Here is a 26,723-nt window from a genome sequence, read left to right on the forward strand (position 1 = left end):
TATCTGTTTTACTTTTTCATAGTGCAGGGGAGGGCCAGAAAAGCCTAGCTTTCAGGGGAAACGTCCACACTCTCCTGCAGTTTTACACTGTAACCAGAACAGCTGCACTGATCCAACACCTTACTCCCAACTGATCCGGTACAGTCTCCTTGCCAGAGGATGCTCTCTAAATCCATTTCAGAACCCTCTGACATGAATCAAAAGGTGCTCACCTTTTTATTAAATCGATCCCTGGTCAGCCAAGACTGACTACCTCAGTAAAGTCTTGGCCAAAATGCAGAAGTCAGTTTAAACCAGTTTGGGAGCAGCTTATGATGTCACATGCTGCCTCCAGACATGAATACTAGAAGGAGCAGCTAGGTAGCAGGTATTTTTGTGACCAGAAAACAGTATTGCCAGTGTATAGCCTCATGAAAAAAAACACTTTACTTTCTTTCTTGGAGATTTCTATTCCTCCTGGGAGATTTGCCATTTTCCCCATTTCCCAGAGTGTACTGTAAGCCACCTTACTTTAAACAAGCAAGTTCTCTGCAAACAAAGGCAAAAAAAACCCAAAACACCCCAAAACCTGTCAATAGTACAGTTGCCAACTTGGTCTTCCAGAGATCAGCACCCTGTTTTGGGAGAACAAATACGTCAAGACACTGATGTTACTTGGTCTGTTCTCAGGCAGTAGCAAACAGTGAGTCTTTATAGAAAGCTGTTCTCATGTTACTGCGTGGTCACAAGCTTTACAATCATACCGATGATCCGAGATCCACGAGGGCACATGCATAAATCCATGCTGGGATTCTTGATTTTATCCTGCAGCAGCTGGTCTAGCTCACAGCGCAGCTCTTTCACCAGCTCAGCCACCTAACACACATGGTAAAACACAGAGGTGAGCGTAAGGCTAATGAAACGCATCTCGTGCATTCCTGACACAAGCACAGCTCTGCAGCACTCCTAGGATTATCCCTCCTTTTCCTTACCTGGTGAGAGGCAGCCACAAACCGTATCCATCCATCATCAAGAGAAATGACAAATTCTCCCTTCTGCAGCTGCATGTGAACCTGCCCGCCTCCAAGCAGGACCAGCGGGTACACTGACACCATACTGCAGTCTCGAATGAACACGCGGCTGGTCTTGATTTTCTCGTGATACACCAGGTAGGGGCTCTCAAAGTGTCTAGTCTGGAACACAGACACAACATCCTTGTAAAAGCGTCACATCTCTTCCTACCTGCTCAGGCACATATGGGCCTGCCTGCCTCTTCCACACAGGCCTCCACTGCCTCTTCTACGGCTGCAAAGAACAGTAAATGTGCCTAAAATGCACCTGCATGACTAACAGACTCCCTCTGACCTGTAAGAGCTGCCAATAACTTTGCCAGTTACCCTTGTTCCTTCCTGCTTTGCATGAGCATGTGAGAAATCAGCTAACTCATCAATGCTGCCTCAAGGTCCCAAGTTCTCCATTTCATGCTAAGGACATTTTCATGTGCACGTTTGTTATGCTCTTTCAAAGCAAGAGTGATGAACAGTTCAAAGCCTTTATAATCCAAATACGTGGTTAATGATTAAAAAACCACTTTTTTTAAAGCAAGTGATTTATATATCCTGACAAAGCAATGAATCATCAAATATGGAGACAGACTTCATGAGACCAATACTACCATATATCATGGCAGAGAGAAAAGAGCTCTTACCTAAGTATTAGCTATTAAGCTGGAATCAAAATTAACTTCAGAGTTTGAGGACCCACGAGGAAACAAACCAGTGTATGTCCCTGAATTATTTACCAATAAATAATATTTCAGCTGAAGAGATAAAGCCTGGGGAGGTGCGGTGGGGAGAAGCCGTCTACATGTATGAAGGTGCTACACACGTGCATGCAATCTCAGTCAATACTGAGGAGAAGCCATGGGAGCATTGCAACTGCAACATTTTTGTGTGCAGCTCTGCAGACGCAGCTTAATAAAACATAAACGGGGGGGGGTTACTGCATCTGCTAATTCCACTCCAGAGGCTGGAGTTTAACTGTGCCCAAGAGGACACTCAACTCAGGAATGTGCCATTATTTACAATTCTAACGGGACTGTTCAATCATGAAGATTTTTTTTTTTAAACATCAGTAGGGACTCTCACTGTAATCTCAACCGCTCAAGCAAAGGTGATTTCTTTTATAAAAAAGAGCATGTTTTGCAGAAAAAAAAAAGAATCCTGACCTGATAATTCACAGATGAAGGGTGAATGTGAACATAACCATCATTTTTGGTAACAAACTTCAGCTCTTCTGCTTTTGGTTGCATTTTGACCACTCCTGTACTGGTCTTCTGGTATTTGCCTTCTGGCTTTTTCACCTATATGGTAAGATAAAAGGTTATAAAAATCTGCTGTACCAGAAAACCTTTTTAACTTATGTTTTCATTTTACCAGAAACAGAAATTCTCAAGTAGTAACATCTCAAGTCACTAGAGACAGATATTACCCTCTGGGTACTGTCTAACTCTGTTCATTTGTAACCTCAGCCTTCTAAAAAGCTGTAATTTAAAGTAGCTTCTTAAGAACATTTGCTGCTGGCTTCTGCGTGACACTAAAATCAGCCTGCAGGCACAGCAGCAGTCTCAAGCAATACAAACTGGAGCCCAGCTGCCTGGCTCTAACACTGTAAGCAGTAAGCTTTGGCAACCTAAGCCAGGCTCATGGCTGCCATAATCAGCTCAGCCTGAAAGCAGGCTGTGTGGATATGCTAGACAGCAGAAGGGAAAATGAAAAAGCATTCTTTTACCTGGACAACATTGGGATACAGCGCAGCACACAACATAGCTGAGATCAGCTTGATGTTCTCTGCGTTTGAATTTGCCTGTGAAATTAATGCATGCATTAGGTATTCTACAGGTAAGTCTATAAAGGTAAAGCCCTGCTTCTGGAATGACTGAATTCCTGGAACTGCTTTACTTTTATAGCTGCGCTGCTGTGCTTTATAGGGGAGGACCAATTACTGCTCCTAAGATCTCAGGCTAGACCTGGGCCACGTGCCCCCACTATCAGTGGAGCAAACTGGCCATCAACTATCTTGACGTAGTTAGTGCCGAATGTAACCGTTCCCTAATGTCTGGCTACAAAGCAGCTTGTCCCTGAGAGAAAGCAAGCACAAGCTTTCCCAATGCACAGTGAGACTCTACAACTACCAAACCCTTATCACCTCATCATGTAGTCCTAGGATATCTCTGGCTCCAGAGGTATCACGTTCTGAAGATTGTCCGCAATGCTGAAATATTTCACTGCTTGCTCTGTAATGTAATTCTGTTCCCAAAATAAGGCTGACACTAATCCCAACATTCAGGCCAGGTCATGAGTCAGACCCCTGCCTTTCAACCACTTACTGACTTCTAACGTGTCAAGTCAGCGGTGTTTCACTGTCTCAAAGGAGCAGGTTTCAGCTCACTTCCACATCTGGGCCTGTTCTTCCTTGGCACGTAAGGCCTCATGCAACTGAGGCTAGTACCAGCACATGTGATGTACAGGGAAGAACAACAGAGCAGGAAGGAGGTGACTTGCCAGCGTGAGATTACAAAGCCAGGCTGCAGCAAGAAGCCCATGAGTCTAGAGCCCACCTGACACCCAGGTCAAATGAAAAACTGGAGGATCATTTTGGAGCACTGAAATGCTGTGAATTACCTCTTCTCCTGTGGCATCCAACACGCCATCGCCTCCTTGGGACCACTTCTTCTCAATGTCCCTTGCTCTTAATCCCTCCTTCACAAACCCAATATCAGAAAGCAGTTCTGTGAATTGCCGTTTCAGACTGGCAATTTCCTACAAACAGACAAAGGGCTGTGAAGGGTGCCACACAGAATGAGGAGAGTCTTCACCAGTTGCTTATTTTCATCATTAGGACTTTGCCAGTGTCTCAACCAGTCCCTGTGCAAGGCCACAAAAACTGACTTACCTGAAGAACTCTTCCTGACAAAAAGTTCTCCCTGCAGTAGTTGTAGCTTGCCTGAGAGCCCTCTTTGATACTTAAACGCCATCCCTAATTGAGAGCATGGGAAGAAACCTTTAATAAAATATTTTGGCTTGAATTTAAAGCAAATCACAAACCTTGGAGAGAGGCTACCAAATTTTAGCTGACCTTATAGGCCTGGAGAAGAGCCAGGTAGTCACTGTTTCCTACCGCAAACTCCAACTTCTTTTTATTCGCTTCTTCCCTTTTATCCCATGGTGACACCTAGACAGGCAGTAACAGATTAAGCGTGTTCTTCCGCTCATAACTTAGACAAGCCATTGTGAGAGCTGCATGGCACAATCTTTTGTATTTTCACAGCAGCTCACAGATCAGAAGGCAAATTTTCTCCATGGATAACAGAAAATGCGAGGCGTTCAAAAACGTCTAGTCAACAGCAGAACACCTAAGCCCATTGCCCTATCTAACCACAAGAGATCCAAAGGTAAATTTGTGATTGACCAGCTCACAGAAAATATTTCCTTTTGGGCAGACCTCTCTGCAGCTGCAGAATGCCAAGATCCATGAAAAACACCATCTGACAAATCTTAGCAAGTTAATGGAGCTGAAACTCAGATGAGAATGCCTATAATAGAAAAGAGCACAGCAAGTCTAAAATCGACTTGGGTCTGAGAGAGAGAAAAGACAATAGTAACTCAGGACTTTCAAAAAGCTGAATTTAAGTTATTCTATATCAGCATATAGAAACTTATAGCACTTGAAGTCAAAATGCTGTAGAAAATGCCCAAGAAGCATATGGAAAACAATATGCAATTAAAGAACTAGAACAGTCTATTTCCAATTCTTTCACAACTATCCTGATTACAAACTACTTGCACTACTAATGATAGCAATCAAAACTTCAAGAAAGTCTCACTTTTCATGCAAGTTTGTACATAGCAGTAGTTTACCAACAGTAAGAGCACCTGTAAGTACAGCAGCTGATTCAAAAAGCCAAAGTGAAAGTGAACACACAAACTGAGATCCAAAAAGAACTCTGCATTCACAGCTCAGACATGTCAACTTCATCATTATCACTGTTTTGTAATTAGTTTTAACTGCTTCTTGTATTACCAGTCATTTTCAATTTTTACACCAAATTTGGACAAAATGGACTGGCTGTACTTCTTAGTTCAAATTAAAACTAATACCTGCTCCATTTCTACCATTCACTCATAATATAAATAACATTCTTGTCTCTGCTACATGGTTTTGGTCTCTGCTTATGACTGGACTTTTTTAACGAGCACTGCATTAACAGATAAACAATGTAGGCTAAAAAGGAGAAATAAAATACTCAAGTGTACTAAGCTGCAAGTTACAACAGCATTTTGCTGCTGCATGAAAACATACCACTTTCAAAGTGGGATACACCGTTAAGAATACTTACAAAAGGCGACTTAAAGGCCAGACTGGCTGCTATAGTTAGTGCAGGATCCAGGCAGCGGAAGATGGTGCCAAACAGCATTAGCTTGCCAATCCTGACATCAACAGGGAGAGAAGCCAAGTGATATCCCAGAGGGGTGAGCTTTTCATCTGGAGTTAATGCTCCCAAGTCTTGCAGTCGCAGCTTTGATGCTCGCAAAGACTCAGTTCTAGGGGGCTCAATTAGTCGTGAGAAGACAGAGTGAAGACTCTGTGCAGAAAACATCTCCAGAATCTTAATTCTTAAGGTGGGAAAAAAAAATTTAAAAAGAAAGAAAAAAAAAAAGCAGCTTAGTTCCATACACAGGACAAAAAAAGCAAACTTTTATAAGAGCAAAACAAAAAAACAACAGAAAACATGCTTCTAAGAACATGCTCCCTAGAAGAGGGCCCGTAATGTGTATTTCAAGTCAGGAAGCAATGTGAAATAATAGCTGGGGGGCAGTGCACCTTATCCAACCTCACAGAGTCCGCAAGAACAGATTCCTATTAGCATGTTAGGGTTTAAAATAAAGTTTTTACTGTAAAAAAATAAATTGTGTTGTTTCATTTCCTTTTTGTACAAAGGGGTGCACAGCGTGCAGCAGGGACAGGAGGTTGTCTTCATTTAATATTTGCATGATGGTGGTGCTTGATCCAGGTTGTAGTTTTACTGCACTATGCTGCACAGAAACACCGCAGGAGAGTTTACAGTGTAAAGGGACAAACATCTACCACGGGTCTGGGGTACAGGAATGCAACTGTCTTCTCCAGCGATGAGAGATCTGAGAGACGTTATCTTTTTCCTAGGATCAGATGAGAGCTAAGGAATGTGATGAAAGACAAGTAGAATCAGTGGAGGGCGCAGTTGGGGGTGGGGCTCTGAATGCAAAGGCAATATGATAGTAACATCAAAGCAATCAGTCAACAGAGCCTTAGGTCTCCAGAGCAAGTTTCTTGGCTTCACGATGTGAGAAAACACTGGGAAACTAAACACCTTGATAATGGCATCCCAGGTGCTCCCTGCAGTGCAGGAAGGACATCCTGCATGCTGGCTTTTTCAGGCAATACAGGAAACATCAGCTCACCTTAGACAAAGCTGCTCCAAGGGCACTCTTTGTATTTCTGGTAACTGCTGTTTTATAAGCTGATGGTTATAGTGATGGCTACTGAAAAGATGAAAGCAGACGCCTGAGGCTACACGGCCTGCTCGCCCTTTCCTTTGCAGAGCGTTCGCCTTGGACACAAATGTGTCTTCCAGACTTTCCATTCCTTTGCTTGGGTCGTATCTGCAGGAGAGCAAGAAACAGACTTACATTCACGAGTGCAGAGTGAACAGGCTGGAGGTCAAGCAGGCAGATGCTGCCAACTTCGGTATGGACAAAATTCCCACCCCTGCCCTTGGATCTGAGTCTAGACTGGCTTCCTCCACCTTGCAGCAGCTTTCTGCAGATCAAGTTCCTTCAAGTTTTTTCCAGCTCTTTGGAAAGCTAAAGTATGCAGCTCAAGGTAAAGAGCAGTTTCCCAGATCACAAAGCCCCAAGGAATGAATCCCAGTACCTTTTCTCTTTCATTTTTCCAGAATCAATCACATAGACCACATCATCAATGGTGACAGATGTTTCTGCAATGTTTGTAGAGATGATGATTTTGATAACTCCTGCAGGAGGCCTGAGGAACACAGACTGCTGTTCTTCACTAGACAGCGAAGAATGAAGTGGATAAACAACACACCTGGAAGGACAATATGACAGCATGCTCAGTGCATCTCCAGCCTCTTCCCTCTTAGGAACAATCTGCCTGCACACACTTTAGCCTCGCTAGTACTAGACACTGCCCACAGCCATTCAAAGCAATATAAAACCAGCAAACCTCTCTGCCATATCACCTTTAAGACACAGAATCATAGAACCATTTAGGTTGGAAAGGACCTTTAAGATCATTGAGTCCAACTGTAAACCTAACACTGTCAAGTCCGCCACTAAACCATGTCCCTAAGCACCACGTCTACAAGTCTTTTACATACCTCCAGAGATGGTGACTCAACTACATCCCAGGGCAGCCTGTTCCAGTGCTTGACAACCCTTTTGGTGAAGAAATTTTTCCTAATAACCAATCTAAACTTCCCCTGGCACAACTTGAGGCCATTTCCTCTTGTCCTATTGCTTGTTACTTGGGAGGAGAGACTGACACCCACCTTGCTACAACCTCCTTTCTGGTAGTTGTAGAGAGCGATAAGGTCTCCCATCAGCTTCCTTTTCTCCAGACTAAACAACCCCAGTTCCCTCAGCCACTCCTCACAAGACTTGTGCTCTAGACCCTTCACCAGCTTCATTGCTCTTCTTTGGACACGCTCCAGCACCTCAATGTCTTTCTTGTAGTGAGGGGCCCAAAACTGAACACAGTATTCAAGGTACGGCCTCACCAGTGCTGAATACAGGGGGACAATCACTGCCCTAGTCCTGCTGGCCACACTATTACTGATACATGTTCTAAGGGAAGGTGGAGAACTTTGCAGAAGGGACAGGTCTCAGAACAGAGTTGAGCAAAAATTCTGCCTCTTTTGAAGAGTCTAGAATCTGCCATTTATAATGCCAGACTGGAAGAAATCACTCCAGCTAACCTTGCCATGGACATCTGCGTAAAAACTGTTTAGTCAAGGAGATCCAATTACATCTCCATGTAACGATCTAAGGCCAAATGCAACCACAACTGAATGTGTCTCAGCAAACATTCTAAAACAGAACAAGGGCTGAGGTGGAGTTTTCAACAGTCCACTGGATCATGCAGAGCACAAAATAGAGAACACTTATCACTAGCGTCTCAGAGAACTTCAACAACTAACCTTCCTGAGTTGAGGAGAAAAAACAAAAAGAGCAAGCCAATAAGATAGTAGAAAAGGAATTACCCTGACTGGAGTCAAGACCTTCATATCATAAGCTGTCTCGCACATTTAAGAACCTCATTTATCCCTGGATAAAGGCAGGCTTTGTGCAGGAAGTTACTCTGTATTTATGGGTAAAGACCGATAGCTTTGGAGCTTTTTTGCCTTACCTCTTGCTGTGCCTGTTATTAAAAAGAGCATTAGACTGGAGCTGCTCATAAAGCATCTTGATTTCTGCTAGACCAGGCAAAAATATCAACACAGCCCCTACATACATAGATTAAAAAAAAAAAAAAAAAAAAAAAAAAAAAAAAAAAAAAATCACTCAACAGAAAGGACAGCATGGTATTTTATCAATGTGCAGAAGGCCCAAGTCAAAACTCCAGCTCTGTTTTGCAATTACTGTACAAAAAACACACAGGCTGCAACAGTCCCTCACCAAAGATTTTCCAGTGTAGACCCTCACCTCACCCATCCCATGTATATCAGGGGCTTTGTTACTTGGCTAGAACTTTATTTTTTTCAAAAATAGTCAGTAACTACAGAAACTTGGCATGCAAAACATTAGCTTTGGGCTGTCTATAAGCGCACAGCCTCCATGAATCTACTCTTGTTTATCTCTCAAGGACAATGAAATTACCTAGGGGGTATGAATGTCTGCCAGCAACTATCCACTCCAGCAAGGCTTCAATTAATTCCAGATTAACTTTGTCCAAGTCCATGACAGACAGTGTTTTCAACACTGTCTTGTTAACCCCTGGGGAAAAAGAAATAAAACACACAGTAAGTCCATCTCTTGTAAAAAAACATCTGCTGGATGCATTGAACCAGTGTGGCTGCACAACCAACCACACCTTGGTTTAAACAGCATCTGGCTTAGACCAGACAGAGGTAGCTCCCTAAGTGACTTAATGTGTCACATTCCCCCTTCCATGCTTTCCTCCGTTTCAGCAATTCCCTTCCCTTCTCATGCCTTACTGGGGCTCACACCTGCCCTGTGCACAGCCTAGACCAGGATTCATCTACTAGCAGAATAACACGCGCACATACTAGTGGTAAGAGGAGCCAAAAGCCTTCATATGGCCACTTACAGATACCTCCAGGACTACCTTCTCAAGCCCTCTCTTCTCCCTTCCAATGTTTCTTACACCAACTCAAAAAGACACCCAGATTCCCCTACTCTTCTGAGACGATAACTGTCTAGCAGGAATCTGAAGCTTTTAAGCAATGCCTCTCGCTCAATACCACTGTGGAGCTCACCATAAGGGTGTGCAGGAACTCTTCAGGACTAAGCACAAGGAGGATTTTGATGATGACAGAGTGGGAAGTTCATGGAACGGTCTGCCTCTCTTATTAAACCATTCACAGAGTGACTCAGTTTCTCAAGGAAGGCTTGTCATGCTGAAGTGACCTCCCTGAAGTGGGCAGATAGATGCTGTGCTTTAAGTAAAGCTGCTCCAGCAAGAACAGATATAGAGAAGAAAGTCGAATTACAAGACATCTGAAAAGGGATGGAAACAGTAGCTGAAAACTGTCCATTTTCAGATCCTAAGAAGTGTTTTCAGCCAAGATGTTCAAGATGTTTCTTCTAGTTTAAGAGAACAATGGTTCTCTCTTTTTTTTTTTTTTTTTTTTTAAGCCAGCAGGAGGTTTCTGATCTCATCCAGAAGTAGTGACCTGCTTAACTTCACAAGTACAAAACTCTGAATTATATACATGCATTCAACATGCAATATTATATGCTAATGTACCATGTTGGCTGGTACATGTTATACGCCAATTTATTAGACTTAAGAAGGACCTCACCTTTATACCGTGTAAGGAGCTGCTTCAGGGTTAATTTTTGGTCTGGATCTGAATCTCTGACAACTGTGTCAGTGCCTTCCAGAATGCCAGCACGTCTCAGGTCCTCCTCTACTTCTTCAAATGCAGTTCTTTTGTGTCTTTCATTCTGTTTGCTTTCTTGCTTTGTCTTGCGCCTGTAGGGACTACTGTCCTCTAAAACATACCTGAACAGCAGAAGAACATTTAGTGCCATGGAAAGAAGCCTAACAGCCTCCTTCTAATAATTAGCTACAGAGATAGGGTATCAAAAGCGTTTATATATAAATCTGAGAGGAACATTGTATAAGTGGGCTGCAACACCATAGACAGTATCAAGGTCAAGGTGTCCTTCCACACTGGGGTGTTAGTCTTTTAAAAGCTGTGATGCAAAAGACTAGGACTGCAAACTTGATCTTGACAACTAAGTGGGCAGCTCAGAGCAACAACCTGCAAGTTAATTTCCAACAGCTGAACAATTTACTATCTGGAGTATCTGAGCTGCTGTGACTCTCCAGTAACTACAAATGGTAACAGGAATGTGGCACCTGAGCTGCAAGGTAGGCCTTACAAAAAGGAATTGTTTGGTATCCTGCATTTTTCACCTTCAGTGCTGAAATCTACATTCAAATTTCTTTTGCTTGCCAATGTTTAACCATCATTGAAACAAGTAAAGCACTGACAAACTCTTCATGACAAAGATCACCTTTTCTTGAGTACTTATGTGGTATCTAATGCAGAAAGGCTTGTTCTGGCATGAGATCCTAGACCCCACTGCAGTACAAGAAATATGGTTTAAAGTCAGTGCTTTAGTAGAGCTCCAAGACTGCAGGTGATGGGGGAGATTTGAAAGGATTTAATTTTTAAATCTATGCACAGAACTACTACAGTCTCAAGGTCAACAGTGCAACCTCAAAGGCCAAATACATCTGAGAACGTTTGGCAATTTCATACCTTGTCATTGCAATCACATCTTCCAGGAAAAACTGATCCACAGGAAATGTTCGACCTAAAAGGAAACATGAGGATAAATCTATATGCCACACAAGATACATAAAAGGGGAAAAAGACAAAAGATGGTTACCATTTCACACAGGTTATTATGTCATACACTGGCTTCACAGCTCTCATCTATACTGCACTCTTCAGTATAATTTCTGTCTAGGACAAACAGTGGATGTTTTCCAAGCATGGTTTGGTAACATGCACTTAGACAGTCAGAGAAGGGCTGATACACTTACAGGAACGAATCCATGAGGCTACATGTTTGCGTCATACTCCATGTAATAACTCAGCATTATAAAAGGCACATTTGGCTAAACATGCACACACCCAGCTGGATCCTCTCACTGCTTCTTTTTCACGAGGACAGAGAAGAGTCTTCAGCTGTGGTGAAACTAGCTCAGGGAACCATGTCATGCATGCCATGTCATTTTTGTCTTTTGAGGAAGGAAATTCTGCTGGTATAGAGACAGCACAAAAAAGGCTCCATTTTCAAGTCTTCTCTCTCCTAAATCTCATTGGTCTTTCCTTCTAAGCCCTTGGAATCATAGTTCTTGTATAAACCCTCATCTTGCCGCTTTGCAAATTAGCCCCTTGCACTTGAATTGAGAAATACTTTGCAAGCAGAAATACTGAAAACAAACCCCTAAAACAATGAATGTGACAAGATAATAAAAATGAATGGTTTTCACCTGGTATGTTAATAATTGGACAGGAGTGAAAGTATTGAGAAAAAAGCTCTGCATTCAAGGTGGCACTCATTAGTATAATGCGCAGGTCTGGCCTCTGAACCATTATATCCTTCAAAACCAGCAGCAAGAAGTCACTAAAGAAAAAAGCAAAAACACATTTGAATTTCTTCAGTGTTAACTTTCAGAGTCTCTTTTTTCCCCCCCATTCTGTCCACCTTCCTGGTGTTTTCAATAGCACAGCAATACCATCACAGAAGCATGAGCTTCTCAGAATGGCTGGAGGCTAATAATGCAGTAAATTAATGGAAGGCAACCTGCTTACTTTTTGGTTGTCCCCTACTAGAGTATCAGGATTACTTGGCAAATTCATTTAAGCAACAAAAAGCTCTAGCTACCTTATAAATCAATTACATTAATGACAACACAAGAACACCAGATAACAGATTAACTCAAAGTAACGGACGAGTCCTTTTTCCTTCTCTTCCTAACTGGAAGAGTTATTCAAACTTACCCACTCTTCCCTACTCACTGTATTCTTCCCTACATATTTATAGTTTTTGTGGCATGCCTAGAAGACTGGCTTGAAGTGATTTTAGATGAGAAGGAAGAAGAATCCTTGAGAGATACAAGCCTTTTTATGAGGCTAAAATATAATCTGAGCCGTAAAATAACGGGTCACAGTCAAAGCCTCCTAGAAACCCGGTGCATTGCAGTGTTTCACAAGGCAAACATCAAAGAAAAGGATCCTTGCCACTTAGTTTACAGAGATAGTGACAGTCATTATGTTTTGCCTGGCATCAGCAGGTAAGTGGGGTAAAACTGCAGAAGGCTAGAGCAGGATAGGACGAGACTGTCTAGGACCAGTAAAAATCTATAGACTGGAAGAAAACGCGAGCACTTGTCCCTTGCAGGTGCTCTGCTGAAGGTAGCATCAGGAGAAATAATTCCCCAAAGGGCATGTGAAGAATTAGGGTATTTGGTAAAAGTTGAAACAAGGGAAGAGTAAGAACCAGACAACTGTGGTTAAAAAAGTTACTTAACCCTCCAGCCCCAGCCAAAACCTCTTTTCAACACCACTGCAATGTGACAGCAGATTGGAGGCATAGAAATTTAAGAGACATGCTTTCTTTGCAAGCTGCTGCAACACAGCTTCCTACTGCCCAAAGACAAGAACCTAAAACCAGACTCCTTCCACCATCCCACATTACTCCACAGGATCAACAAGTCTGACTTCAGTTACTTGCACCTTAGTCAGCTTTATTCTTCTGAATATGTTTCTTCATTTTGCTTATGGGATAAGAGATTATTTACCTTTCTTCTGTTCTTTCGTGAACTTCATCAACAATAACATGTGTGATTCCCTGCAAAGTCAGATCTCCTTCCAGCCTTCTCAATAGCACACCAGTAGTGCAGTACAAGAGTCTGGTAGCTGAGGACTTGAACAGTAAGACAAAGCATTCAGTTGACTTTGGGCAACTTAACATAGTGCAAAGAATACATGTTGCTGTAAAGCGTACGGTTTCAGCTGAGTGCCAGGTTTGACGGAAAGGAAACAAGCGATCCCTGCTGGAGACGGGCTGAATGATTTTTTCTTTCTTGATTAAAACTTGAGAACATCTGCTTCTTACCAAGGTGCATTGCTAACTATAAGGGCTAAACAAAAAATCTGAAATGTCTTTCCTGTGGAAGGTGCTTTCTGATAAACAACTCTGATCTCTGTCCCTAGAAAGATTTAGTGAATCTCTTTATTAACATAGTTCTTGGAAAAAGCAATCAGCTGCAATGTAGACAAAATTTCACTTCCAAGACAGCAGTATGAATTCAACCCCACTTCAGGCTGACTGAAGCTGTACTCTTCAATCTCCACTTGGGAGACAAATGGAAATGAAGTCAGTAGCCTTCCAGAGGACAGAAGTATTACTCATACTCTCAGATCCCTTCACCCATCTCAACAGAAAGCAAAACAACAATACAAGATATAGTACTGCACTCTCATTTTGTAAAGTGGACTGTGCAACTTGAGATAAAATAAAATACAGAATATATTTCATAATATAATACAAAATATAGGTAATACAGACTTGCTTATCTCACTATACGGCAGATACAGGGCAGAGATTCTGTATACTAGAGAAGCACTAAGCACACTTTGATAGAACTAAATGAAAACCAACAAGCAAAGCATATATACCTTTACACTTTCTAGACGGATCTGATATCCAACAGTGAGTCCAATCCTTTCTGTTCTTTCTTTGGCTACACGTTCAGCCACAGAAATGGCAGAGATCCTGCGAGGCTGAGTGCAGATGATGTTTGCAACTCTGCTTGGAGATCCTTGCAGTGAAGCATCCAAAATAAACTGAGGAATCTGAGTGGTTTTCCCACATCTGCATGACAAAATCAGGGGTTAATTAAAAAAAAAAACCCACAAACCCAACACCTTCCATCCATGTAAATTAAAGATGACTGCATTCCACTTGGAATTTGCTTTGTTTCATTACTGTCATCCTTCACAGGAAGTTCACCTAGGACTGCTGCCACTGGTTACAGACGGACAACGACCCTAACCCTTTCAGGACATGGATATGTATTTCACATTCTTCTGGGTATACTTTGATACATAAAGTCTGTATGTGCAATCACACTCTTACCCCGTCATGCCGCTCACAACAAGAACTTGGTGGCTCTTCAGCAAATCAAGAATGGTTTCTCTCTCTTGCCATGCCGGGAGCTTCTGTCTTTCATACAACATGGACTGGAAGTGCCTAGAAGACTGATGCACAAAAACAGACAGCATGGCAGTAATAACACCACTGGAGTGGAACAGAACCATTTGAAACAGCAGCCTGTGGCTTAAATATTTATTTCTCTAAAGTAAGCATGACAACAGATATTCCGTTCTGTACATTATACCTTTTTCAGCCGAAATTGCGTGCAGATTTTAACATTTTCATTATACAGAGACTTTGCCTGCACATCATACTTTTTGGAAAGCTTTTTCTTGAGGTTCACGTAACTCTCATTCTCCACAACAACTTGTTCAGGCTCATCTTCCTCCTCCTCTTCTTCCTGAGGCTCTGAAACTGTTGAGGCTTGAGACAAGACAATGTACAGTTAGGTATTCTTGTTACTAAGGAACAGGGCCTCATCAGCACTGCAGAAAAAGGACACATGTTCCAGGAGCATTCTCAACAAAAAAACTTGTTAGACTGGAGCTGAGGGTCTGCAGGACTGCTTCTGACGTGCATTTAGTTCAACACTACCAGCAAACCTACGCTCACCACATCAAACAAACTACAACTGCAGCTCCAACCCATTCGTCACTACCTCCGCACCAGCTGTGCTCTGCAACACCCTGGTCTGGGTGGCCACATGGTGAACCAGACTGGTAACTGGTTTGCCTTCTTGAACTTTTTTCATGTGTCTCGGCTCCCCTCTCCAATTCACCACATGACCACTTCTGTGGAGCACAAGACTGATGGCAGCACCAGCTTAAATTAAAACTATACTGTAACATTAAGTGTTAAGCCACTGCCAAGTACTTTTAAACCAAGGCTGAAACCAGACCAGACACTTTGGTGCCTACTGCCTATCAATTGAAGCAGGATTTGCTCAGACAGTAAGCCAGCCCTTGAAAGTTTTAAGGCTGCGTTTATCTAAACAAGGTATTTTATAATGTAAGGAAGATTTTACAACATAAAGATTATTTGGAACCTCTGATTCCAATTTCTGGAACAAAGCTGTCTTTCTGTGGAGCTTTTAAAAAATGGAATAATTTGTTTTACTATAACAAAAAAATAGGCTGTCACTATTCAGGTGTTCTAAAATGTGATGCACATATTCTTGAAAACTCTCTTGAAGAAAGTTTGCCTTAGATAAAACAGTTTTGGAATTGAGAGCTTGAAGGTCATCCTGCCATAAATGACACTGTCCCAACCCTCCCCCTGTGAAATCAACCTAGCTACACTTGCATGCAAAAAAAGGGATGATACCTTGAACAACATTCTAGAAACACTTGCAACATCTACTTAGCCTTAAATCCACCTTTACAAAGTTAATTTTAAGGAGGGCTTGGTAATTTTAAGTAATTAAAAAAAAAAAAGTTTCCAAATTGATGATTAGCAGATACACCAAAGCTTGCAAACAACCTTCTCTGTTCCCTCCCAAGCACACCTCTCTGGTCAATTTTGGTTAAGCTCACACCACATATCTCAATGGCTTTTTATTGATTGTGTGGGATTAGGCATCGTTCACTCTGCCAACCCAAACTCATTAGCTCTGTGCTCCTTTAACTTAGTTCTTGCTGGCGGAAAACATCTCTGCTGCAGCTTTATTATGGAAGGGACTTCCTGAGGCACAAACAGATTATGGATCTGGCTCACCCCATGACCTTAATCTCCAGAAACACATTTAGAATAGATGCCTAAATTGGGCCCTCTGCCTTCTCTTTTTTTTTTTTTTTTTTTAAATCTTTTTGACTGTTCTTAGCCCAGAAACCGTAAAGGGAAATTTGGTGTACCTTCGGACAGTTGATTTGAACCAGATGTACTCTCTGTCTGGAGCTTTACCAAAGGTGTGGCCAGCAGGGACACAGGAGGAACACTATACTTGTGGTGAGTATTTTTAAGTAACTCGCTTATTTCAGATTCATCTTCTAAGCAAGTCACTAAGGTGTACACCACTGGTTCATTAGACTCTGCAGCCATTAAGGCCTTTCCAAAGAGGAATTCAGCAATGTGTAAACGACAGGCAAGAGGCAGATTCTCATCAGTGGAATAAAGTGCCACAAGAGGTGCTTGAAGTGGATACTTGTTTTCTTCAGGAAATCTTACTTCAAGTTCATATATGGGACCATCACCGTTAGGTCTGAGATGAGCATCACCTACAAAGTTCCTGGCTGATTTTAGTGGGTGGTTTGGAGGGAATTCATGTCCAAATCTGCATTTTGAACCAAACCTGCAGCCTCCTTGGAGATAAAATTTACATATTTCCTTTGAAGTCTGCTTTGCTGTCTCCCTAGTACAACCACCCTTTTGTTTAGATTTGCTGTGCCTACTTGCTAGGTACTCCAATTCCAAACTAAAAGTCCAAACACGATTTTGAATTCTTTCTACAAATTTTTCTCCATATATTGACCGGAGGGCAAAAGCCTCTTCTTGTCTCTGTTCTAAACATTCTTCTTGTCTGGCTTCAGCCGCTGTTGCAGAAACCTGCATCTTCTCTCCATATCTTTCTGTAAAGCACTGCAATAGCAAATACTCCAATGATGCCCCAATATTACCATTGCAGGATCTCAGTACTGTCCTACAACGCTCACTGTCAAAACCATACCTGCAACAAAACAGAGACAACATGGCAACAAGTGAGTGACAGAGACTTATATGAAGCAAAATAACCACAGATCTGCTTGATTTGGCTTACAGGAAGGAAGCATGTATAGCATGAGATACTATTACTACTACTGGGGGAAAAAACCCACACCAAAATATTTATGCTATTTTAAATGACAGCAGCAGGCAGTAATTTGGTGTCTGTGAATGTTAGTCAGTTGTTTATATGGTGACAAATTAGTTTATGTGTAAACTATCTCACATCTCAGAATGTAGCACGTAATAGTTACAGGATTAGATTTCCCAGAGAACTATATAAACTAAACTCTTCAGAAAAAGCCGAGTCTTCTCACATATAAAACACTCTCAAACAAAGCAGAAATAGTTAATAAATGCTCATATCTGAGCAAAATGGTTGAAGAACACTTACAAGGTTTTGAAACGTTACCTACCTGAAAGAAACATACATATAACAGCAATACTCCCCAAGTTTTACCAATATATGTTTCATTGTCTTGGAGAAAGAATGGAAAACTTCACTGAAAAAAGGCTGAAGTGATTTATTTTCCTAAAACCATTATTTTAAATTCATCTAGTTGAGGATTAAATTTTCAGGAGATACAAACTCATTAGTTCTGCACATAGAATTTCCCTGGAGTCAAGAGGAAGTCCAAGCACTGAGGGCTTACAGTATTGAGACTAGTGATTTACCTCTTCAGGATACAAATTATTCACTGAAAAGCATCACCTGGAGAGTTTGTGCACAGCAAATGAAGACACTTCACTTTCCACAATTCTGTGCTCAGCTGGCTCAGCCAACAACCTTGGTATTACGTCAGATACTTCCTGATCTGTTGACCAGCACTGTTCATCATCAAGGTAATCAGGTTCATCATCATCTTCACCAGAACCAGCTACTCTGATAAAAACAGTTATTAAAAATTAAAATGAAACAAAATTATACTGTTGAGTAGACACAAAACTCTGCCTCTGCAGTTTTAAATCCTCCATTTAAACAGCAGATTCTGATACCCCTTTCCCAGAGTTGATATTGTAGAAGAACAAAGCAGACTCAAAACCACAGGATTTGAGATCAATTTAAAAGTTAAGGGAAAAAAAGAATACTGTTTTTATTTCTAACAGTGTGCCTGTTAAAGCATGCTCATCTAGAAGAGCTAGAAGTACTGTCTCCGTTTAAACTAACTCTGATTCAGGAGCCAGCTCCTGCCCTTGAAGCTCCTGAAGAAGTTCTTTCACTCTTCTCTGATTCTCCGATGTCATGTGTATGGTCTGCAGAGGCATTCTCGCTTCAGGTCTCTGTTTCGTTTGCCCTCCTCTTCTGGCTGGGGCATTTGATCTAAAAATTAAAATGGAACATAACAATGACTTATTTGCCTGGCTCAAATGATCTTGACTGAATTGGGATGTATTAGGATCCAACCCTGTAATTCAAACCAGGAAAACCAAACTAAGACAAGTCCATCACCTAAGGATTATTCAGCTGGGTTCACTCTTACGTGACCAGGATGTGTGTGTCTATGTCTGCACACACACACGCATGCATATATGTATTTTAGCCTATGTCAAATCCAAAGTGATTTAATAAACACTTTGCTAGGTAAAGTGGTTCTCAGACTACAGTACAACCATGTATTTCTAAGCCAGATTGGTCAAAATACATTCAGAATACTAAATTCATTCTAAATTGCTTATTTTCCATGGCCCAGCTTCTGCTTTGTAATACATGAAAATTAATATCCTGTGTTTATTCGTGTTTTCTGATCAAAGATGTTCTGAAATTACTTATGACTAAAGTAGAAAATCAGAGGTTCTAATATTTAAAAAAAAAAAACCACCAAAACAACTTTCCTAGCTTTAAAATGTTAATCAAAAAAAGACATGTAAAAATCACTTCATACTGAAACAGCTTCATCACCCCTTCACTCTTCTGTATATTCAAAGATATCGAAGAACAGCATCAAAGTATCCCAAACATCTCTACCCCACCCTCCCCCAAATTAACAGAAAGACCTGGATTCCAGCCTTGGTTCCTCGAAGAGACAAAAATCATCTCCATCATCCCAAATTTTGGTTGAACATTTCCTATTTCCACCAAGCTGAGACTTGTTTGAATGGCCACTGCTGCCTCCTCCTCTTCTTCCTCCTCTTCCACTACCTCCTCTCCCTCTTCCTCCTCCTCTGTTGGGCTTTCCTCTTTTCCTCCCTGCTGAACTCATGTTCTCTGGCTGAGGAAGGGAAAAAAACATAGCCCTTAGTCATGAAGATGATTTAGCACATTGCAAAGGTCCAGGCACACATTACATTATTTGTTTTTCCATGTGACAAGTGAAGATACCCTCTCAAACTGCAGTTAATTATCTGTATGTTGGTGTATTTGTATGCACCTGAAGCAAAGCACATTCTTCTAGAACACTTAAACAAGTTCTGTGGTTTTAGAAAATAAAAGTAATATTCCTCACAGCTGTTCAACCAAAAACTGCAGGACCTCTGGCAAAAGTATGAGCCTACCAGCAGCGCTGCCTAGCTTGGGAGCTCCAGTTCTGCCACTCTGATGGAAATTTCTTGGACATGGGAGCCCAAAGGACAAACCTTCAGGGGAACTTTCACAGCAGAAAGCAGCCTGTACCCTGCCACTTTTTGCCTCGGGAGTTTGCAGGGCTGGCAGTAAAAGGTTGAAGGGGAGCTGGAGCCAAATATACAGTTTGTTTCCACATTAGCTTGCTCCTGACCCATCCGCTTCTGCAAGGAGCTGCCCAGATGGCTGAGCACTCTGTGGAGCCTGGGCCAGGGAGTGATCAGGGACCTGCCTTGGAAAACAGAAGCCCTCCTCTCCTTCTTACAGCAAGATCCTCACCAGCTCTGACACAAGCCCATTAGTATTAAGCAGTTGTTGTCAGTGACAGAACGGCTTAACATTAACACATGCTCCTGCAAATGGAAAGCTACTGCAGGGACATGTGAGCAGCTGCGGACAGTCTGGCAGGAGCTTACTACCTGGACTTTTGTACTGGCACCTCCAGAGCCAGGACAAGAACGGCTGTGGCTGTGCATGAGTAACAGCCCAAATGAGGGCTTGGAGAGCGGCAACAGTTCGGGGCTTGGACAGAAGCAAACTTCCCTTTTTGTGACAGTTCTCCCCACTGGAGCTCCAGCAGGACCGGACAGGATTTAACAGACAAGCTGACCCCGCTCAGAGCAGCCTGGCATGAACGAGGGAGACTTAAGAGGGTGAGCACGGCAGCTGCACCCAGAGACTTGCAGCCGTCCCCGAGGACACTGTCACACGGGGTCTCCGTCTCCTTCCCCTCAACACAGAGCACGGAGCCCCCGGCACACATCAGCCCCGCTTCCCTGCCGACTCCTCCAGCACCCCCCGCGCCCCACACCCGGGGATCCCCAAAACTCCTCTCCTGGCCCTGCCCCTCCCTCACCGCAGGCTCTCCCTCGCCTCCTCCCGCCCACGTTCCCGGGACCCCATCCCCTGCCCACCCACCTCCCCTCAGCCCCCTTCGCGGGCCTCCCGCGCACCCCCTCCCTCTCCGCGGCGCCATTACGCCCTCCGGGCGACTCCACAGCCTCGCCTCCCTTTCCTCCCCACAGCCCCGGAAAGCCCCCCCCCCCGCCTCCACCTCACCTCTCCGCTCCGCACCGGCTCGGCTCAGCTTCCCCTGACCCGGAAGCGCCCGCCTTCCCCTTCCGGGCCGCCCGCCTTCCTAGCAACCGCGGACACTTCCGCCTGGCAACGCCGGACGGTCGCGCCTTCGCCGCCTTCGCCGCCTTCCCCTCAGGCGGTGCCCGCTGACAGGACCGAGTGCTCCCCTATAAAGAACCGCACGCTCAAGCAGCACGCTGATAATTATGTGCGGCTTCAAGCTGCTGTGTATTTGAATATGTATTTGTGTATATACATTTGAATTTCAGCCGACAGTGGTAACAGTGACACTGGTTGTTTCTTTCTCAACAGATGCTGCGGTTTTTAGTGTCTTTTGTATTCCCAAATAAAGACAAGTATAGTAAAATCTTGGTAGGTGCTAATTCCTTTTGGAAAACTGAGTGTATGGGATTAAACCGGAGGAAATCTATACCAGTTTCAGGGTGAGGGTTACCTAAGTGACGAGTGACCCTGAAGCCATGCAGCTGAGGTGGGGAGGCCCCTCTGGAGATCCCCAGCCCCCTGCACTTACAGGGTCACCCACAAGGGCTGCCCTGAACCGCATCCCATTGAGCTTTGAATATCTCCGTGGATGAAGACTCCAAAACCCCTCTGGGCAACCTGTGCCGGGTTGGAGTTTAAAGCAAAAAATTTTACCAGCAAAAATGGTCTATGACCCAAGTAACACACTGCATTGGCTGTGTAAGAACCCCCCTCCCAGACACACAGAAGCTGCTGTGGGGGTGTTTCCTCAGGGTCCTCCTGTAGAGCGGCCACAGCCACCGCCCCGATGGTCCATTGGGGTCTGCTCTGATCCACGTCGGCTCCCCACCACCCCCACAGTGGGCTCAGTGGTGGTGGAAGAGTGGGTGACGGGACTGCTGCTGGCTTGCACTCTGTGTGTGGCACCCAAAGGTGCCTGCTCCCGCAGGGCTTGCGTGCTCCGAGGGTTCATCCCTGGGAGGAGTCTGTCCAAAGGAGATGGAGACTCAGCTCTGGGAGAAATGGCTCCATGCAATAGAAGAAACACATTGCATGATCTCATAGGTTTTTGCCTCTCAGATGCTCTCTGTCTTGAAGTGAAAATACCTGTCTTCCACCACTCTTGTTTTCTAGAGGGGGAGTACAAAAGGACACCTGAGGGTGTGCTTGAGAAGAACGGTCATGGAGTCCACACTGGCGCCAACAGAACTACCTATGTCAGCAGCTGGAAAAATGACAAGGTAATTTTAAGTATTCCTTCATTTTAAAATTTCTCTGGGTTTGGAATGGAGCATATCTCACCGTATCCATCCTTAAAAAGACACAGAAAGGAAAGTCACAACCTGAGAAGGATCAGATCAACGCCACAGGCTCTTCTTCTACCTGGGAATCTTGTCACAGCCCAGCCTGAAGCCTTGAGACACTTGGGGTCTTCAGATGTCCTGCTGCCTCCTAAGGCTCCTGCAAACATACCAGTCATTGCTGGCAGGCAGACCCTGGTGAAACACCCAGGCAGCATGGTGCCGGTAGTGCCCAGCACAGCATAGCCACTGTGAAAGCCCTGTATGAATGGGCTGTGCACACATAGTGGGCTAGGCACAGCCCTCCTGCGTGTGTATATATGCCACACACAGATCCCACAATGAAACAGGGGAGCTCTGGCCATTGACAGGTACACCATTGTTTGGCTGCCCTTGGTTACTGAGTTCCCCAGGAATGAATTAGTAAGTATAGGAAAAATGCTTATTTTGTTGTTGCTGGAGAGGAGACAGTCCTTGAAACGAGACAAATAAGGGTCTGCAATTAGGAAACAGCATCTTGTGGCTTTATTAGATCTAGTCTGGCCTTTTTTTCAGTCTCTTACAAAAATATTGGTGCAACAATAAGAATTAAGATTATGGCACAGAAGTGCTTTACAGCACAGATTTAAATCCCCAGGCATGGTTTAGTGGCCTAGGCTGAACAAATGAAAGACTTGCTCTGCCTTGATCCACAGAAATAAATTCTGGAAAATTTAATTAACCCCTCAGGCTGTCAGGGTAGACAAGTTATTTGCAGGGCTGGGGACAGCAGTTCTGTGCTGCATAGATTGTTAAGATCCTGTGAGACTACCAGCAGAGGAGGGGTTTATTGGACACCGTGGCTGGCCAAAAACTTCTAAGCTCTTACCTGAAATATTTGTGGAAGCAGGAACCTGTCTAAATCTGAAAGGATAGTCACTTTCCATTATCATATGAATAGCAGACTGAATATGATAGCAGACTCAAAGGCAGCAATCTGAAAGGATATTGTAATGAAAGGAAATGGTACTGTAAGCATAAACATTAATAATTTTCTTTATCCTTCATCTCTCATGAAATGCGGGATGAATGGTACTGGAAGACTAGAACATCCTTCTGGGGCAGTTTATGAAGGCAAGTTCAAAACCAACATGTTTCATGGGGCTGGAACCTACACATTTCCAAATGGAGCAAAGTACCTTAGACCATTCAATGAAAACAAGTATGTTTGAAGTGGAAAAGTCATGTAGTCTTTTCCACTGGTTTTGATTTCATAAGCTGTGAAGTCCAAATAAAATTCACCCAGCATGGGAGTAGGTTTCTTTTGCTACTAGCGAAACTTGCACTGGGTATCTGAGATTGCTGATCGCAGTTGTATCCTTTTAATGAGATCAGTCAAAAGTCTGTGATTCATTCCCAGTCAGAAGTTTTCAAGATAGTTATTCCACCCACCCACTTTTTGTTACTAGGTCTCTGGGCTCAGGCAGAATTCAGAGAAATAGAACAGTTCGGACCCCTTTCAGAGCTGTTGTTTCAAGATCTCTGCCTACGATGCATGCAGAAATACAGTGCTGATTTGCGCTGCTAGTTTGCAAAGTTTGTGCTTACTTATTTTTTGAGGTAAAGTATAAATTTCAGAGCGATAAGAAAACATGGAGGTTTATTTTCATCACTCGGAATAAAATATTTTAGTGCCACTCATATAAACATCAGCTGAGTTAATTTCTTTTGAATAAGGGTGTGTGTTTTGAATTGCTAAGATACCATCTTTTCCTAAAACAAATTGTTGATACCCAGTATATAATCCACAGAGCAGATTTAATGAGAAAATTAACCATAAAAAAATGACATAAGAACATGCATATTTATTCTCCTTAAATGACTTTTCTGTCAAATTTGCTAGGTTTGATATAGGTTTAATTTTTTTTTTTTTCAGTACTTCCCCAGTCCAATATCTGAAATAAATCTAAAATGTATGTTTGTTAGTATGTGGTCTTTCATCAGAAAAAAAGCTCTGTCTTGCCCTGCTGACCAAAAATAATAGCCACAATACTACTAGAATGATGACCAATTCTATTTTTAAATGATCAGACACCAAATGAAATATGTGTTACAGAATGTACCTGGATACAAAATGGGAACCTGTATGACAAACTCAAATGTCTGGGGAAAAATTAGACATTTATTTCAATGCTTGAGAACAGATTGAGTTAAGTTACGCCTCTATCATAGTGGCATGTTAAGATCTGCTACAGAGCTTCTGTCTTTTGCTGTCATATTACATGACAGACGTGTATTCTGCATGAAGTCTGGACCTGTGAGTACTCATCACTTCAGTGAGGGCTTTCAGCAGTACATCACACACATAGCTTTACAGGCATTTTCTCTCAAAAATCTTAGGGTGATACCTCTACTCTCCTGTGAAAATACAGCCCATTGCAAAGGGGCCAGCACGGTGCTTGTCACTAGTAGCTGATCAGTAGAGAAAAACAGGTGGTTCTGATTTGAACTTGTGATTTCAACTAACTAAAATGCTGATGTAGATACACCCTTGGCAGCAGAGATCCAATCTTTGCCAGCCACTGCCATTTTCACCAGGGAATTAAGACTTCTCCTTTTTGACACTGTTTTGTGACTGTTAATACGTGCCACTCCCTGACAGCCCAATGCAGGCTATTTTGCCGAGTTTCAGGATTGCTAGTTTCTACCTACTCACACAAGATAGGTGTCAGTTCACCAGATGACTGTGGCTTTCATGAGAGAACATAAATACGCAGCACTATAGCAACTTGCTGTGACTGCTAGATGCCTTCATTTTTTAAGGGAAACAAATCTCCAGTAACTGATTTTAAAAGTTATTTTCCTCTCATTTGCAAGAGATGCTGACACATAGACATTTCTTCTTTATAGCAGTTTTCAGGTGTAATGATGAGCTTGATCACAGCTTTCAAAGATCAGCAGAAATACGTGGTTTATGAGGACCGAATTCACATGGCAGTTACTTTTTTTTCCCGCAGGAGGCTGTAAATCCTTGCACTTTGTCACAACGGCATGTAGCATGATGGGGAAAGGGTAAGAGAGGATGGATTTTTACAGCAAGAAGATCACACAGTATCTGGCTGCATACACTTACACATCTTTAAGGTGCCCCTAATGAAAGTCAGGATAAACTTCATAGGACTTAATCCCTGGTAACTTCAAATCATGACTGGACTATGAAGTTTTTCCTGTAGAGGCTACATGCTGAGAGGAACATTAGTAAAAATATAGTTTTGCAAAAAAAGGAATGTGTTCTTTGGCTGTCTAGCCTGTGTGCTTTGCAGGTCAAAACTTTTACAGGCAACAGTGCGGTCGAAAGTTAAGGCAGGTACTTACACTACAGTGGGAAGGTACTGATTCCTGGCATTTTGCTTATCTGGGTAGTGCACACATCACCGTGCTGCCACAAACTGATTGTCTTCTCAACAGGCTGGATTTATTGTCATTACAGGACGGAAGGTGAAGGAGACTTTATAGATAAAAATGGAGTGGCACATTTCACGGCTCAGCAGCAGCGGGACTGAAGCAGAAGTTGAAAATGTAGCTATTTGGCATGGACAGTAGCTTTCTGCATTCTGGGCTTAACAGCTGTGACCAGTTTTCAACAGGCATGCATTGATTTCTTCATGCATTTATTAAAAATAACACCTGAGGATGCATATCAACAGCAAATAAAATTAAGTTATTTTTCTTTTGAGACTGATCAGGTGAAGTCTCCTAAGTGAAAACCTTGAAGAAATGAAGTTGGATAGGGTGAATTTGTAAGTAAGTGGAGCAGTTGATGACTCGAATTCTTTTTTTTATTTCAACTTGCCCTAGGAATGTCTTTCTCCCCGAGTTAAAAAAAACCTGCCATCAACAATTGAAGCCTTATCTATGCTCAACTTTTATAACTTTCCCCAGAAAACAAACCTTGCCACCCACAGAAGCTTTTGCAAACACAGTGCTTATATGATCATGTTTACCCTAAGGCGGGTGTTGCATAGTGGGATCAGGGCAGAGAGCGAGTGCAGCTGTAACATGGTAGTTACTCCTCGCAGGTCAAGCTCATAAACCCCAGGCTCTGGTACCAGACTGCTCAAGGACAGACCTCAGCTGTGCACCAAAGCTGCTTTTCTCTGGGAAGGGAAATAGATGGCAGAGCAGACAGGGGAGACTGACGGCTGCCACTGTCCCACCAGAAAGTCTAATGCAATGAGAAATCTATTTCTGTTTGCGTTTGGTCATCAAAAGTCTCTGCACTATGAATCTAAATACTTTGCTTTACAAAGCAGAAAAACTGCTTTCTAGTTTAAAAAAAGCAAACACAATATACCAGTGCTGTCAGGAAAAAAATGTATGTGTTGAGTCTTTGCTTGCCAGATATTTAATGGAGTTTTAGTAAATACCTGTCCTTGCCTCCATTTGCAGACACAATATATGAATGCTGTTCCTTCACATGTGCCTTCAAATACTCAGCTCATTTTGCTAAGATTCGGAAGAAGCTTGGGCCCTGTGGTTTATTAGCAAAATGAAAGAACAGCACATTATTATGACTGAAACATACTGGGCCATCTGAAACAAAGCGATGTTTATATTATATCATATTTGGCAATATAATGTTTTTCAGCCCTTTTTTTCTTAAAGCTG

General features: G+C 42.8%; 2 protein-coding genes across 6 annotated transcripts; one reads left to right on the plus strand and one right to left on the minus strand.

The window, feature by feature from the left end:
- Positions 1 to 200: 200 nt before the first annotated feature.
- DHX57 (DExH-box helicase 57) lies at positions 201 to 20,879 on the minus strand. 5 transcript variants are annotated; one of them, XM_069805253.1, is made up of 25 exons: positions 20,771 to 20,879; positions 19,152 to 19,366; positions 18,325 to 18,477; positions 17,869 to 18,039; positions 16,310 to 17,121; positions 14,704 to 14,882; positions 14,442 to 14,563; positions 13,982 to 14,177; positions 13,102 to 13,226; positions 11,791 to 11,924; positions 11,051 to 11,105; positions 10,082 to 10,284; positions 8,916 to 9,032; positions 8,446 to 8,542; positions 6,952 to 7,125; positions 6,480 to 6,680; positions 5,378 to 5,654; positions 4,117 to 4,212; positions 3,934 to 4,017; positions 3,663 to 3,800; positions 2,770 to 2,844; positions 2,207 to 2,341; positions 972 to 1,172; positions 744 to 855; positions 201 to 614 (listed from the first exon to the last, which is right to left on the minus strand). In XM_069805253.1, the coding sequence occupies exons 2-25, from the start codon at positions 19,355 to 19,357 to the stop codon at positions 607 to 609; spliced, it is 4,071 nt and encodes a 1,356-aa protein (XP_069661354.1). In that variant the 5' UTR covers positions 19,358 to 19,366; positions 20,771 to 20,879; the 3' UTR covers positions 201 to 606. The 5 variants fall into 5 exon arrangements, with proteins under 5 accessions (XP_069661354.1, XP_069661350.1, XP_069661352.1 ...); XM_069805249.1 differs by lacking the exon at positions 201 to 614 and having other exon boundaries at positions 651 to 855; XM_069805251.1 differs by lacking the exon at positions 201 to 614 and having other exon boundaries at positions 651 to 855; positions 20,776 to 20,816.
- On the plus strand, positions 20,870 to 26,719 carry MORN2 (MORN repeat containing 2). Its single transcript, XM_009920934.2, is given in 5 exon segments — positions 20,870 to 21,154; positions 21,910 to 22,015; positions 23,140 to 23,277; positions 25,546 to 25,574; positions 25,577 to 26,719. Coding segments are annotated over 5 exon segments (384 nt in total). The 5' UTR covers positions 20,870 to 21,105; the 3' UTR covers positions 25,639 to 26,719.
- Positions 26,720 to 26,723: the final 4 nt, after the last annotated feature.

This window comes from Haliaeetus albicilla, chromosome 17 (assembly GCF_947461875.1).
Source record: "Haliaeetus albicilla chromosome 17, bHalAlb1.1, whole genome shotgun sequence".
NCBI classification, from domain to species: domain Eukaryota; kingdom Metazoa; phylum Chordata; class Aves; order Accipitriformes; family Accipitridae; genus Haliaeetus; species Haliaeetus albicilla.

Bases quoted from the DNA above. Each gene is read 5' to 3' on its own strand.
- DHX57 (XM_069805249.1), bottom strand. From the start codon at position 19,357: ATGAGTTCAGCAGGGAGGAAAAGAGGAAAGCCCAACAGAGGAGGAGGA. The intron at 11,106-11,790 runs GTGAAAACCATT...GTTTCCTTTTAG, and splicing joins TCCAATTATTAACATACCAG to GTCGAACATTTCCTGTGGAT. The intron at 2,845-3,662 runs GTAATTCACAGC...TTAATTTCACAG, and splicing joins TGGATGCCACAGGAGAAGAG to GCAAATTCAAACGCAGAGAA.